Raw genomic sequence first — 16,063 nt, forward strand, 5'->3', positions numbered from 1 at the left:
TAAAAGTGTTGCCGAGATGTGCATGAGTGTCTGCTTTCTGAGTATTTCCAGAATCGTGTGTGGCCGGCAGTAATATTGTTCGTGTGCTGAGGACGGGCTTTTCCATGCGACTGGGGGCCGCTCAATGTGTTTGTTTCCTCAGCGGGGTCCTATTTCGAAGGAGTAACTGTTGGATTCTGGGCTGCTTGCTGGGTGCACATGTTCCTTTGGACAGTTATATTTTTTGCGGAGCGCCACACGTGCTACAAAGTTACCCAGTGCTGTGATGGAGAGTGCATATATCGTACTCTTCATTTGGACAGCCTTGTGTTTGCTTTGGACACTTCCAAGCCAGCATTTACTTGGGAGCGTGGTGAAACGAACTACTATTGTGAGCTCATTATCTTTTAACACACTTTAGGTGGGGGGGCTGAAATTCAAATCCGCTACATATATTGCCTTGGATTTGAGCTGCATTGTACGAAACTGCAGAAACAATGGTATACTAAAAGGCAAATGAGGGCGTAACTGCCATAACGTTTAGGCAGATGGTTTTAACTTTGTACTGTGGCAATAGTACTTTGTACTAAAGGTACAGAGAATAGAAAACCATTTCTTGTTGATGAGAAAAGATGAGAGTACAAAACTATTTCTTGTTATTTGGACAAATGTACGTTGATTTCAAGGCACACTAATAATGTAATAATGTCGCAATGTATAATGACGCAATGAGTACCTAACTATTCTATGCTGTTAACAGAATGGGTGTAGCCACATGCTGCTTTACAGGCATTTACAGTTCGTATTCGGTTTAATGGGGCTGTCATGTGTATTCCAAGCTTTCTTCCACGCAAGCTCTGTGTGCCTTCTTTTTTTTATCCTACAGGTTTCCTTCCCTGGTGTACCTACCCTAATTCCCTTCCCCCTCTTCCCATCTAGCCACTCTCATCCTCTGTTCTCCTCTGCCAGAGTCGAGCTCCTGGAAGGCGGGCCACTGGGAGGGTACTTTCCTGGAGGATCTCAGAGAGCGTGACACTTTCACTCTATCCAAATTCACTAGAAACAGTGCCTGGTAATACAGACTGTTCGGATTACAGTGAGACAACAGATGTTGCAGAGAAGGCTTGACATTAAATTGGCTCAAAAAAACACATTTATTGTAGCTGCCATGAAGCTTAGAAAGCTGAGGCGCTCTCAGGTAGCGGTGTATGGGCCGACCAACATAACACTTGGAGTGTCATAAAGACAGACAGTCCTCGCTGAGATCCATCATCCTGCGGGTCCCAGTAAATAGTCTCTTCTGAGCAGGTACCAAAAGAGATTTTGCACATTTAGCATAAAGTTGAGGAGTGCCTCTAAATGATTGGAGATCTTCCTGTTGTCCTCCTGTCGCTTAAAAGGAGGAGCAGAAGTTAGCCAGTCTAAATAAGGGAATACCCTGCAACTCAAGGGAAGTCAGTAGAGTATCTAATACTTACGTGAAAACTTGAGGAGTTGCTGACAGTCCGAGAAGCGAGGCGCACAACTGGTAGCAACAGGAACTCCACAGTATACTCCAGGAAAATGTCCCGATGATTTAGAATATAAAAATAGGCATCCTGCAAGTCATGTATCACCAAGAAGTCCTCTCTGGAGAAATTACTGGAAACACAGACTGAAGTGTGATCATCATGAAGGGGATGCATTTGATAAGTCTGTTGATACATTTTATGTTCTAGATTTTCCTCAGAAGTAGCTTACAGCTCTTTGGACCAGAAATAGGATTGAGTAAACCAATACGTCCTGTTGAAGTCCTGAAATCAGGAGGATAGCACCACTGGATATAAGAGACCGGACCCCCCCAACATGTCCTAGTAGTGCACCAGCAACTTAGGCATATGCTCTGAACGCGAGGGAGGATGTAGAGCATCCTCAAACTCAATAGAATGTCCAACGCACACAGTGGTGGACACCCCAGTGTTTCAAATGACAGCTAACCATGCTGCATAAAATCTCTTTCTTCGTTCTCGGAGAACCCTGTTGCTAGGACTGCTATAGTCATAGTCTGATGGGCTCCTGCCGAGGCTGTTTTGACTACACCTGTCAGCAAGCAGAATCCTGAGGACCCAAAATGGTGTCTCAGCATTGAGCCATCTGAAAGGGTTGAAGAATTGTGTTTTCAGTTTGTCTTCGGAATCAAGTCATGCAGCTAGACCCCCAACAGCTTGCAACAAAAAAAGAGAAAATGGTTGATGAGAGTACTCTGAGTCCTGTCCAGTTTCGCTTTTTGTTCCATATATGAAGCCTGGCTACCGATGTGAAAGAACAAAAGTAGTATCAATCATGCTCACCAACAGATCCATAGTTCCCTGTAAAAAAAAGTAGGATTGGTCGCCGCTCTGGAAACACTTCAGGAAATATTGTGACTGGAAATATTTTAGGGCTGTCTGGGCTGCATAAGGGTTGTATGTCCCTCACTGACTGAAATATTTGAAGCTGCTTAAAGAGGTTTTACCACCCCCCCTCTCCCCCACCACCACCGTGTTCACTGGTATGGCAATGCCACCTACTCGGAATCCAATGAAGAAGTAGAATAAATATTACAAAGGATGGAGTCCTGTCAAAACTCCTCCTCAAAGCAGTCTAAGCGTTTGAAATGAGAAAGAAAATGGGAACCCCAGTATTATCACCATTCTTCCATTTCTTGAGTAAAATGTTCCAAGTGACATGATGAAAAGGCAAGGATCACCTTTAGGCGATCTGTATTGGGGATGGAAATTGTCAGTTTCTCCTTCACAGTCTCCTGAAATTCCACCATGCTATATGTATGTTCAAGAGGTTCAGAAAATTGAGCTCCCTGCACATATGAACGTTAAGGCAAGATGTTCTATACATCCTTAGGGTCCCTATCCACCGCCAATTGCTTGGTTGGAGGCACAGGATTATAGATGTCAGTCACTGCAGCTGCAACAGTCACATCCTCCCTCTCCCCCAAGCAGTCAGTATCGAGACAATTGTAACTTCTCTTCCTACTGCATTTGTGACCTGCCATTGCCCTGACAACATCCCACTACAACAGGGACTTCCATGAATACCCGCTGACTGATATCAGACACAAGAGCCTAGCAGGAAGCCATCATGTCAAGGTCAATCATTAAATGAAAAAATTAAAGAAGAATTAATTTAATTGATATGAAATATGAAAACAGGTTTCTTTCCAGGTATATAATATAGGATTATGTGTCGCTGAGTGAAGATTCCCCTCACGTTTGTGTAGACAGGTACGACATATAAATCAATAATGCACCCTTTGGCAAAAGATGAAAATGTTTAGACAATTGATTCTGAAAGCTGAGTTTATAATGGTGGGTCATGTGTGTATGATTACAGACTAAACCACTAAGGGGAACTTTGTAAAATTACTGCTATTAAAATATGATAAATTAGGAACACTACATCAAGCTGGTATTCCCTTTTCCAGTCTCACTGATCAGCTTGCAAAACCCTTTTTTTGGTTTCAGTGCTGTTTTTGATCATGTAACCTAATATTGTGGCCCACATAAGTACTTTTTATCAGGACCACCTCGAAGTCTCCTAGTGAAAAACGATTCAGTTCGCTAAAGAGTTTACATTTTTTTTCAAACTTCTGACAATGAGTGAAATTTGTTTATTGTACACGTATCTTTGTGTGTTGACTTTCTCTTTGTTGCATACCAATTTTGTTAGAATAATGTTCTCTCTTAATTCTGAAAAGAGTTGATAATTTCTTGCCACTTTTTGAACCTGACTGTCAGTAGCATACATGGGTTATTTCCCTGCATAGGTAGATGATGTGAAGATGGAACCATCTTTGGAGATGGCATCTGTTTGTTTCAAAAACTCTAAACAGTCTGTAATAACCGTAGGTGTTTTTTTCCGTCATTATACAGTTGGCAATTTTTTTCTATTTCTATCATTGTATGTTCCTTTTACAATTAAATGTAATCTAGGCTACACTGAATATCTAGTGAAAGAGTTTGAGGGTTCGTTGACAATTACTCACGAATATACATTCTGAATGCCATAAATGCATTCTACTTATGTGACAGGTGTGGTTCAGAAGAGGTGTGAACTCGCACAACCCATGTGGCACGAGCTGGATGGAGATGATAGGAGAAATGGCCATGGTTACTGTTGGCCTAAACGATCAGGTAAGAAAAATGTAGGCAAAGTTTAAGAATGAAATGCATCACTTGCATGTTAGCCATTGAAACTATTTGTTAAAATGTATTAATGGCCATTAGCTATTTGATCGTTACACTAATAAATGGTACGCCTACATTTTCAATTGAGTACCCAGCTGTGCCTTTTCATTTATTAAAGGCTTGACCTGAAGTTTAGTACTCCGTCTCACAATGAAGAGACAATTTTTGACTGTTCACACTCTGCTGTCTCTTTCCTCAAACGTGCAGTATAAAGTCAAAGCAAAGAAAAATGTGTCAACGGGCTAAGAGGAGGTGATTATCTTGATATTGCTTCAGCACGTTGATCAAGGGACATATAAATCTAGATGTAGTGGTAGTGGGATGTGTATTGAGATCAGTGATCACCGAGTATTCAGGTTGGCGGGGTACATTTGAGGTAATGTACTTGGAGGAATGCTTCGAAGCTTTGGGAATGGTGTGCTAGTTGCACTGTTCAGGTTTAGGACTATCAAGTGCGTTATAATGGGCATTAGCAGTGCAGCTTTTGGGAGGGTGCTTATGGGAAGGAGAGATGAGAAAATGTGCTTTGCAGACTTTGTATCTCTCATGTAGGTGGTACAACTTCGGTTTGATGTGAAGGAGTCAGTTTGTGGATGGAATAAAAGATTTCTGCACTGGTCAATACTAAGTTGCAATAAGGAAGCATGAGGCGATAAATCACAGCTCTCCTGTTATTCAAGTGTACTGTTGGTCTTTGAAGAGCCAGTTTGTTTACTGTTATTTTAATGCAGATGGACTGGGTCGGGCAGTTTATTAACAGATGTCACTTATATCAAGTGGCAGTGCTGGATATACAGAGGCCTGTGTATTAGCTCCTTGGAGGTGTTCCAGTTAGGTACTAAGTCAACAGGTGTGTGTTATCACACTTACGTGTAAGATCACTAATTTCAAGCTACATGTAAATGTTTTACATCGGTATTAAATTGGTCAGGTTTGCAGTACTTGGAGGTGAAAGTCACCTTTGGGGCAACATCAGCTTAAACATCGAAAACATTTAGGAACACCAATCACATTTAGGTGCATACACATTTTTAGGTGTAAAATTACCCTGGATGCAAAATACCAGCATTTTGGAAAAAGTTGTAAGTGCACAAATTAAATGTAGGGCCTTTGTGGTTGCAAAATCATCCGTGGTGCTTCATGAAATGTAATGTGGAAGCACTTTGAGGAGCATAAATGTTCCTCAATGGCAGTGCATGGAATGCTTCTCTTAACGAGCATGCACAGCCTTAGCAGGTACTCCTTTGGCAGCTGGGCTACACACCAAAAATACAGTTTCTTATGGCGAGACCTGAATAACCCTCAGCTGATTCAATGTGTAAATGACAGTTTCTGTAATCAATTACTGAAGGCAAAGTCCCTCCTTGTGTATGTTTTTGATCTTAATAGAATGAACTTTTGCTGTGTACCCAGTCCTGAAGAATTCAAAACTGGTTTGTTTTTGAGGTTGCCAAAAAGGTTGGTCTTTGCATAATCGAGAATTCAGTGATTGTTGGCTGCACTACATCTCACCAGAGAATTAAAGGAAATGCAATTTTTGTAAATTAGCTATGGAGACTGTACAGGTTCCTTCTTCTTTCAAGGTTAGCAGTTATGACTGAGGAAATACTTTAAATGACATTAGTCAAATGGAGATGTTAAAGGAACAAGCAACATCTGTTGGTAGGAAGCCTCAAACATTGTCTAAATGGAGCCACAGTGCTCTGACGCACGTTACTCAACTCCTCGCATCACTGTAGCTCCTTTCCCGTTTGCGTACATCAGCTTACTAAGTGATGAGCGAGAAAACTCTTTAGGAGTGTCTGTGAATACAAACAACATACCTCAGATTGGTTGTACCTCACAATACTGTGTACAAAAAAATCCCCCAACATTAATGTTGTGTCCGAGATATAATCCCTGCATCGTAGGATCTTCATTAATAGTCACAAACACTGATTGCAGACCTGCCAACTCACACAATGCCACCATCTGACACACAATATGGCCCCCTTCATACAGCTCCCCAGTGAGGAGTTGATAATATACGGTAGCAAGGGAAACGAGCTGAAACCCCACTGCAAATGATGGATTTTCTGCTCATTTTCAGAGGCTTTGAACTGTGACACCTATTAAGGGATGTGAAAACACCCCAGGACATCGGCACCAGCCTCTGCAGGTATTTTGTTGGGAAGAAAGGGGTTTGAGGTTTGGTGGGTGAAAAGTGCCTCTTAGATACATCTAAGCACTATGCCCCGCCCCCTCCACCGCCCCACTCCCTTAGCACGTGGTGCATTTTTTGTTTCATTTGGCAAGTCTGCGATCTACATAAACACTGAATAGTTCTGTGAGCTTGTGTGAACCTAAGAGCACTTCTTAAAAAATATATATATAATCCATTCTAAAGTTCCATACACTGTCACTGTGCATCGTGTTTCATGATGAAAAACACACCCTATAATTTCCTATCAAAGGATCAGTTTCTTTTGGTGGGAGAATATAATGACTCTGAATACCAATATGAACCTTCATGGCAACAACATTGCTCAGAAAGGTGAAAATGTATGAAGAAATATAAAAAGAAAATGTAGCCTGATGGGCAAAATGAGAGGAATTTTCTTCAATATGCACTCTCTTTTTCAAAAGTGCCCTTCTTGTGGCAGAAAAACAGGTGGTCTCTGAGCTTTAAAAGGTTTGTGTGGGGTGCCTTCCAAGAGACCACTCTGTAAAAGACTGTGACAGCTGCCGTACAGTGTTGAAACAGACTCTTAAGGACAGGAAAGGCTTTAGGGTGAGGGACCTCATGGAAGGCATGAGGAAAGAAGAACTTCAAAAGAAAAGAACAATTCTTTTCATGTGCCATCTGAAAGAAAGCTTAGTGACACAGACTCCTACAGATGGAGATCCAAAGCCAAAAGTCAGAAAACATCATTACCAACTTTGTCACTCTACCTCGTCACCAAAGGTATTGATGTCGAGGTCATCTGCCTGACTTGTTTGCCCTTGAAAGAACATTCAAGGTCACATTTACAGCACTGCCATGAGGTGAGTTCTCCGTCGAGGAAAACAACGTTGAGCCACTGGCGTCACTCAATGTTGAGACATGACCTATCAACATTAAAAATATCATTATCAAAGACCGCTAATCGTTCGCTGTCTAGAAAGTCGATGTCAAGCCATCAACATTGATCACTTTCACTCTCAACATTGAAAAACCTACTAAGTTCTCCAAACATGTCTGATTCTCCATCTCCTTCTGCTGTTTCACTTCATTCATCGATACGAATACTTCTCCACAACTATCTTCATTTCAGATGAGTGGTCTTACACTAAGGTTTTTCATGTCATCACTTACGGTGACACTGTATTGAAGTCTACTTTTAAATTTGCAACTACACAAATTCCTCATCTTTTGACATTAATGCCATTGCAGCCATTAATTCCATTTGAGGGTCCACCGCAGGAAAAATTGTTGCCACTAAATCCTCCTGCTGAGGTGGTTATCAAGGAAGACATTGATGTCTCCAATAAGGAAGAGACGACCAGCTACTTCTCCATCTCCCAGTCAATCAGCAGAAAAAGGGTGCAGATCACTAACAAAATCTCTGACTTCAACTACATCAGATGACACCGCTTCAATCACTCCGACTTCACCTCACAATTGACAGAAGCATTTATTTGTACAAGTTGTGGAAATTTTATTTAGCTGTGGGTGTAGGAAGTCTGCCTTTTCTGCGTGGTCTCTATATTGTTTGCCTTTTGCTGGATCCTATATGCTTGTGACTTTGAACCCCTTACACTTTAACCCTTCTAATCGGGTGCATGGAAAACATGCAATTTTGATTTGGTCCTCCATGTCATACGAATCTGGCACAATCCTGTTGACATCAGGTTTGTAATCTTTCATCTAGATCACAACGAAGAATGCTGTTAAGCATGTCAGGATTTCAAGTGTGAAAAAGATGATCCATAACCTGGGTGATAATAGGAGCTCCTACTATTCTTCCGTAGAGTCAAAAGATCAAGAGGAGATTGCAACAGGGTGTACAAATGTATTAATTTCAACAGGGACTCATTTATTCCTTTAGGTTTAACCAACCTGCTGGAGGAAGCACAACTTTCAAATGATGATGGGTTTGAATAAAAGCTTGGATGGAAACAAATATACAAAGGTACCAAGTCTTCTCAGGTTAAAAGACCAGCAGCATCAAAAAAGAAAGGCTTTGAACTTATGCCACAAGCAGAAGGGACTAAGGAGACTCCCTTCACCACTCAGCACTGGTCACTAGAAGCGATCTGAAAGGTTACTTCAAACAGCTCCGAAAAATACCTTTGATACCAAAGAAAGAGCTAGCTGTAAATATACTCAAAGGTACACCCTCTTTGGTAGCTGCTTTGGAACTGTAGGAACTTTTTCTCTCGACATTCAGGAGTTAGTGGGCTGAGCATGTATCAGCCAGCGCCATTTACCGTAGGCGTCCGGGGGTTAACCTTACTGTTGCACCCAAAACTGATCACCAAGTACACCCCTTTTAGCACTTTACACCCCGGCGCAGTGAATTCAAGCAGTTCAATGCTTACTCTGGGAAGGAATGTGGCTTTAGAGACTCAGCTTTCAAAAGTCATTGGGTGACGAGCATAAAGCACTCTCCAGTACTTTGACTTGTAGAAAAGAAAGAACTTTACACACACAATAGTGAAAAAAGGACCACTGGTCACAATGTAGCTGAGGACGGTTAATCACGTACTAATGAAAGCAGTACACTCAGTATGTTATGGGACAGTTTTTTCTGGTGCAGTACATTGGCTGTTAGCCCTCTGTGAAAGCCTTGATGTTCCTAGAAGGGAATACTGCCATGTGATTGTTCTCAGTCACAGTTCGATCGCTCAACCATTCCAAACACAAGTACACGTCTCCCCTCTCTGGGAACAGTGTCACAATTCCTGGCTCTGTTCCAATGGTGAAGTTTGTGGAGTCTGCGTCAGAAGCTGCCTATGTACATTGGAGGACTTACTGCTCTTGAAGGTGTGCACTCGGTATGGCGCACCAAGCAAGGATATTTGAGGCATTGATACACTTAGCAGAGTTCGTCCTGAAATCCGCATGGCCTCCACAACCAAAGCTAAGTCATGGCAGTGCAAGAACAAGTCCTGCGGAGGTACCCGGGGCATAGCAGAGCTTGCGAACACAGGGATCTTTCTGATTCAGTCTTCCTCTGGCTAAGTCAAAAACAACCTGGTGCAAATCCTTGAACACGAATACGTCAATACTCCAGACGTTTTTGGATTTCTTTTAGTACTCGGTGATTATGACTGCATTGACAGTTGCAGTTGCCTAGGGTTTTGGTCCTTCTGTGCATCAAGTAGAAGCCAATTCAGGATGATTTCTTTTACACCCTCAGTTATAGTTGTCAATGCATCCTTCACAAAGGGAACACATCTGGGCCTCAATCTCTGCCTCTCGATATAGGCTGTGCCCAGTGTACTAATATCGACATTGTCTCACCTTGTCTCAGCTTCTTACAGCTTATGCATCTCCTGCAAAGTGTCTTTTTGTGCACCTCCATTGACCCTCCTAAGCAATCAGTCAAATCTATCGCTTTTAAAGTAGGAGGTAAGCGCTGCCCTTCTGGCAGGTTCAGCAAGTCTTCAGCAGGTTTTTGGTCCCATGACTGGCAAGGCGAGTTGGTGGTCAGTACCTCAACCATGGGGTTCAAAAATCTCCCACACCTGGATCTACTGGTGTGGATCCAGGTTCTGGTCATGTAATCATGACAGTCTGGGGGAAAGTTGCTGCCACATCTATACTCAACTTGCAGACATTTCTTGTGTATTCCAACATTTCAGTTTAGAGATAGATTCTGGGCATTTCAGGACTTTTGTGAATTGTATGCAGGCTGGTCCAGTCATGGTTCTTGTGACAAGAGTTAGCACGAAGACACAGGAGAGCTTGAAGTCTCCTCTCAAGAGCCAAAATAATAACACAAAGGCAGATAGGGCTGCTCCGATTAACTGCCTGTTCACCTTTGGGCTAGCCTCTTCCAGGGAGTGGTAGGCACGAAGATGCAAGGGTAGCAACCTAGCTTCAAAATGAACCTTTTTCTCCTTTCTTCATTTCAGCAATACTCTTCTGTTTGACTTAAACACATAGATCTCTAGGGTGTTCTGTGGTGTAGGTAATGTCTGCAGTATACACTGACTCTCACTCTAACCTTCAATCTAATGTACCATACAGAGTGTCCTGGTCCAAATTGGAAGCTACTATGGCTGTAGCCACAAGCACTGTCTCGCTCTCAACACAAATTCCTCACACTTAAGTCATGCAAACTCCTGTAATGTTTACACCAGTGTTTCCCAAACTGTGGGGTTACGAGGCAATTTTTGGTGGGTTGTAAAAGTTTAAGCAGTAAATAAAGATGCCTTTAAATTCTGTATTTATCTTTGTCACTTTTGCTTCACTTCAATGACAGAGGTCAAATATAAGGCTGTGTCTTATTATGATGGCTTCCTTCTTTTTAACAAGGGGATTAGTGTTTACAAACTCCTCCCACTTTGCAGTCACAAAAAGAAAATGAAAGTGCATTATGTGACAGTCTTGCCTGGGTACAGGGAGTGTGAAAGCAAAAGCTATGGCATGTCTGTTGGACCTGGCCCTTTTTGCACGGTCATCACCAAACTTTTTACCTCCTTTTTTTTCTGACCAGTTATTGTTGGCTTTAGGACTCTGGGCACTTTACCACAGCTAACCAGTGCTAAAGCGCATATGCTGTCTGTCTAAATTGTATTGGTAATTGGCTTTTCCATGATTGGCATATTTAATTCACTAGTAAGTCCCTATTAAAGTGCACTAAAGCTGCCCATGGCCTGTAAGTCAAATGCTACTAGTGGGCCTGCAGCACTGTTTGTGCCACCCACATTAGTAGCCCTATAAACATGTCGCAGACCTGCCACTGCAGTGTCTGTGTGTTCAGTTTTGCACTGTCAATTCGTTTGGCATCCTTAAGATAGGCTGAAGGTAGCCCCATGGGTAGGGTTAAAGGTAGGACATGTGGTGATGAGCCAAATGTGGTTTTCACTGTTGCCTATCTCTCTCATAGGTTGACATGGGGGCTGCCCTTGAATATCTTTTAAGTATAGTTTTCCTTTGGGGGCAGATAGAGATTTTAAGTGTAGTTTTCCTTTGGGAGGCAGATTGAGATGTGGTGTTTGGGGTCTCTGAACTCACAATTTAAAAAAACATCTTTTGATAAAGGTGGTTTTTAGATTGTCAGTTTGAAAATGCCACTTTTAGAAGGTGAGCATTTTCTTGCTTAACTATTCTGTGCCTCTGTCTGCCTGTGTAATCCACGTCTGGGTCAGACTGACAGTTGGGCTGTTTGTGTATTCCCTCTAGACAGTGACACAAAGGGAGCTGAGGAGTGTCCTTCATATCCTGATGAGTCTCCTGGGCTAGAGTGGGGAGGGAGGAGCTAACACCTGAAAATGCTGGGCCTGTCCTCATACAATGCAGTATCCAGCCCCCTGGTGTGTGTCTGGGGCCATGCCTGGGCAAGGCAAGATCTTGTCAACAATAGAGATTTTCCTTTTTAGTTTGCCTAGTTCAAAGGCAGAAATGGGTATAAGTGGTGGATCCAAACCCCCAGACTTTTAGATTACTTCTGGATCAAGAGGAACCTCTGCCAAGAAGATGAGCTGAAGAGCTGGAAGTTGAGCACTGCCCCTTTGCCTGTGAGTGTGCTTTCCTGGGTTGGCCTGCAGTTGCTGCTTCTGCATAAAGAGGACAAAGACTGGCCTTTGCTGTGTTTCCCTGCTTGTGAAGTGTCTCCGAGGGCTTGGACTGAGCTTGCCCCTTGTTCTGAAGTTTCAGAGCCATCAAAAACTTCTTCTGCTAGCACCTGCACTCTCTTGCTGAGACTCCTACCCTGCCAAGAAATGCCTAATCCAGTCCCTTGTCCCTTGAAAGGAGAATCTGGTGGAACCAAGACTCAAATCCATGCACAGGAGCCATGCAGGAGAAAAATCGACGAAGCACCTGCTTCGCTGCTACAAAATTGACACACCACCTGCATCGCGGCTGCCAAAATCGACGCATCACCCACGCCAAGCGGCTGTTCACCACTGTGCGCTGGAATTTTGCACTCATCGTCGCTGGGCTTCAATACCACAGTGAACCTGAGCGGACCCGAGGTTGCCCGTCTGGAAATTGACGCACGCTTACCCAAGCAGAGAAGAAACGATGCACTGCCTCATTTGCGAGTCAGGAATTAACGCATCACTGACTTTTCCGACCCATGCAACTTTATTTTTTATGCAAACCAGGTACTTTGTATAAAAGCAACACATCCATTGATTTCTTTGGATTAAGATTCTTTTTACTTTAAAAATGTATAACTTTGCTTATGCATGTTGGATGTTTGTTGTTTTGGTCTTGTTTGATTTAGATCAATATTGGCTATTGTTCTAAACTGGTGTTGTGTCACTTTTGTGGTGTGTGTTTTCACTGTGGTACTGTGTGTGTTGGTACAAATACTTTACACATTGCCTCTGAGATAAGCCTGACTGCTTGTGCCAAGCTACCAAGGGGGCGTGCAGGGGTTATCCTAGGGGTGTATCTCCCTTACCCTGACTAGAGTGAGGGTCCCTGCTTGGACAGAGTGCAAACTGACTGCCCACCAGAGACCCCATTTCTAGCAATGCCATTTGTATGTGACGCGCAACAAAATGTAAATACCAGACAGATTCAGCAGTTGGCAAAGCAAATATGAAGCACATTGTTTTGTAATTCTGAAGTGTGGTGGAAGCAAAGATTTATATAGAAGCAAAACAAATCAAGACACTTTTACTTAAAGATGTGCAAGTAATACACATTATCATTTGTGTGCAGTATAGTTTTATCAGTAATACTGTATGTCTGCGCAAATTTAGTGGCCATTTCAATAGGAAACGGTCTGTCTGTAAATTACAGTGCGCTACCACAATATGCGTTAGTTACATTAAAAAAAATCCCCCGCCTCATGCCTGTTAAAGCGAGGTGGGCCACAAACTCTTGTTGGGCAAAAATGTGGGCTGCTCTTCTGAAAAGTTTATGAAATACTGGTTTATAGGTTACTGAATCACACTGTGGAAGGGGAGCCCCAAACATGTCCTCCCAAACTGCGATTTGGTATTGATTTCTAAAACCATTTGGCGATTTGGAAAAAACATTTCTGATTCACAGGATAGGCTTGAAGCTTATTTAAAAGGGTTTTTGAGGTCGTAAACCTGGTGTTAGACCTGACAGCCTTAGGGTGGTCTTCCCCCAACTTTGTGCCTACCTTTCTCCATTTTCCTGAACTAATTTTCACTGGTTTTAGGTCTCTGCGCACATTACCACTGCTGGCCAGTGTTAAAGTGTTTGTGCTCTCTCCCCTAAATTTGGTAACATTGGCTCATACCCAGTTGGCATATTTAATTTACCTATAGGTCCCCAGTAAAGTGCACTATATGTTCTCAGGGCCTGTAAATGTAATGCTACTAGAGGGACTACAGCACTGATTGTGCCACCCACATACGTAGCCCCTTAACCATGTTTCAGCCTGCCATTGCAAGGCCTGTGTGTGCAGTTTCACTGCCACTTCGACTTGGCATTTAAAAGTACTTGCCACGCCTTAAATTCCCCTCTTATTACACACAAGTCACCCCTAAGGTACGCTCTAGGTAACCCATAGGGCAGGGTGCCGTGCAAGTAAAAGGAAGGACATGTTTTTGTAAGTTTTGCTGGTGGTTCACTACTATGAAGCCTGCTCCTCTCATAGGCCAGCATTAAAAATTCCCTTATATGCTTTTAAGTTGTAATTTCTGAGTTGAGAGAAAAAACGTTGTCATGTTCGGTATGATTAGAATGGTAATGAGAAATCCTACTTACTGATGAGGTTGGATTCTACATTATTATTTTAGAAATGCCACTTATAGAAAGTATACTTCTCTCGTAGGGGATTTCCATGTATAGTCATAAGCACTGAATAGTTCCGCGCGCCTGCGGGGACTCCGGAGCACTGTTGTGTAGTATATTCTTAAGTGCAATCATCAGCTCCTTGACAAAAAGGTCTGTGAAAAACACTTAAGAATAACAATGCGCAGCCTATGTGAACAGCTACACAAGCCAAAATTGTTAGAAGAAAAAACAGTTGTAGTGTAAATTTCACATTTAAACCTCTATTTATTCTATAAATACATAAATAAATACATTCTCATATTTTATTTACACCTCTCATGAGAATAAAACAATGTAGGGCAGTGTAGCCCATAGGCTGCCATTATACAGAATGAAAATAGAGCTGTGCCTTTAAGAAAGTAAAGTCTTCCTGTTTCCCATCATGCACAGCAAAAGGCAGTTGCCTCAGTTCTTTTTTCCGGCTCCTGCTGACAGGACCCTGAAGCATTGAGCTCTACCTCACAAAAGCTTTTGTGACAGAAATTCATTGAAATATCTTCTGAATTTCATTTTCACTCGACGTTTTTACCTTTGAGTGATCATTTTCTACTGATTTCTGTCAAATTCTGACAGAATTTGGAGGTTTTTTCTAGTTAGAAATGCCTTCACTTTTTGATAAATGTCCTTCTTGTGGAAGAAAGAAGGCTAAAACAGATCCACATAGGGTCTGTATAATTTGTCTTCCATCCAGCCACAAACCGGAGTCGTGTGACATTTGTAAAACCTTCTCTAGAAGAACCCTTCGTGATAGAGAGAAGATCCGACTTCAGGCGAGAGAGGACAGGAGAAAAAGTGGCCATTCCACTACAGAGCGAGGAGAAGGTCAGACTTCTACCAGGGCTCAACCTGTTTCCTCCATGACTCCTTCCAGACCTGCTGAAAAACGACATAGATCTCCGACGACGTCGAGAGCGTCGACGTCGAAGCAGGGAACGGCGCCAACATGTTCGCCGTCGAGGAGTGCTTCGCCGGCGAGAAAAAGGCATCGTTCGCCGTCGACAGCTATTTCGCCGTCGAGGCGGCGAAGACACCCGACATCGAGAGGATCTGGGTCGCCGTCGACACGGCGAACACAGTCAACGTCAAGGAGATCCGAGTCGGGCTCGCCGTCGACACGGCGAGGGAGATCGCCGTCGAGAGAGAGTGTTCGCCGTCGGAGGCGTTCACCGTCACTGCACCGACGTCGAGGTTCGTCGTCGAGAGATTCTCAGCGGCGAGACGAGTCGACGTCTAGAGGCACTCGCCGTCACCGCAGTTCGACGTCGAGGAGTGCTTCGACGTCGAGAAGACCATCTAAGAGGCCTAGAAGGGTTTATACAACCTCGGAATCCTCGGCCTCGCTTATCCTACTTCCAGCATCGCCACAGCTCTCGCAAAGGCAGTCGCCGTTACCACAGACGCCGGTAACACCTACGGCTCCTCTTCCGGCGCCTCCTCCAGAACCTGTTCCGAGGACTCCAACGCGATCTGCAGGGCGTTCTGGTTATTCCTCGAGGCGTACATCTACCTCTAGGCACCATCGTCAGGAATCACATCATGGACATTCTTCATCGTCCACACGAGACTACTCTCCAACCTTATCGGACTCACCATCCCCAAGAGTGTCTCCCATAGATGATGTCAACACTTTTCAGGAGGTCTTAGTAAGAGGGGCAACCAAGCTGAATATCCCGCTAGCAGCTCCGGCCCCATCGACATCAGTGATCTTTGAGACCTTGCATCAAAGGACATCTTCACGACCTTTACTTCCACTGGTTCCGGGTCTTATTGAGCCAGCAATGGACATTTTTCTCACGCCGGCTACAACAAAGTCTGCTCCTTCCAGACTCATTAAAAAGTACCGTCCACCAGAGCAAGATCCTCTATTCTTGAGGTCGGACCCAGTACCAGACTCGGTAGTTATAGTGGC

General features: G+C 43.3%; 1 protein-coding gene across 3 annotated transcripts in view; it reads left to right on the forward strand.

Moving 5' to 3' along the window:
• Nucleotides 1-16,063, forward strand: part of TECPR1 (tectonin beta-propeller repeat containing 1) — a 428,339-nt gene that overhangs the window by 162,191 nt on the left and 250,085 nt on the right. For all 3 annotated transcript variants that reach the window (XM_069210138.1, XM_069210137.1, XM_069210139.1), the window contains exon 8: nucleotides 4,047-4,148. In XM_069210138.1, coding sequence (XP_069066239.1) covers nucleotides 4,047-4,148 — 102 coding nt within the window. The remainder of the gene's footprint in view (nucleotides 1-4,046; nucleotides 4,149-16,063) is intronic.

Source organism: Pleurodeles waltl, chromosome 10 (genome assembly GCF_031143425.1).
Source record: "Pleurodeles waltl isolate 20211129_DDA chromosome 10, aPleWal1.hap1.20221129, whole genome shotgun sequence".
Lineage (NCBI taxonomy): Eukaryota > Metazoa > Chordata > Amphibia > Caudata > Salamandridae > Pleurodeles > Pleurodeles waltl.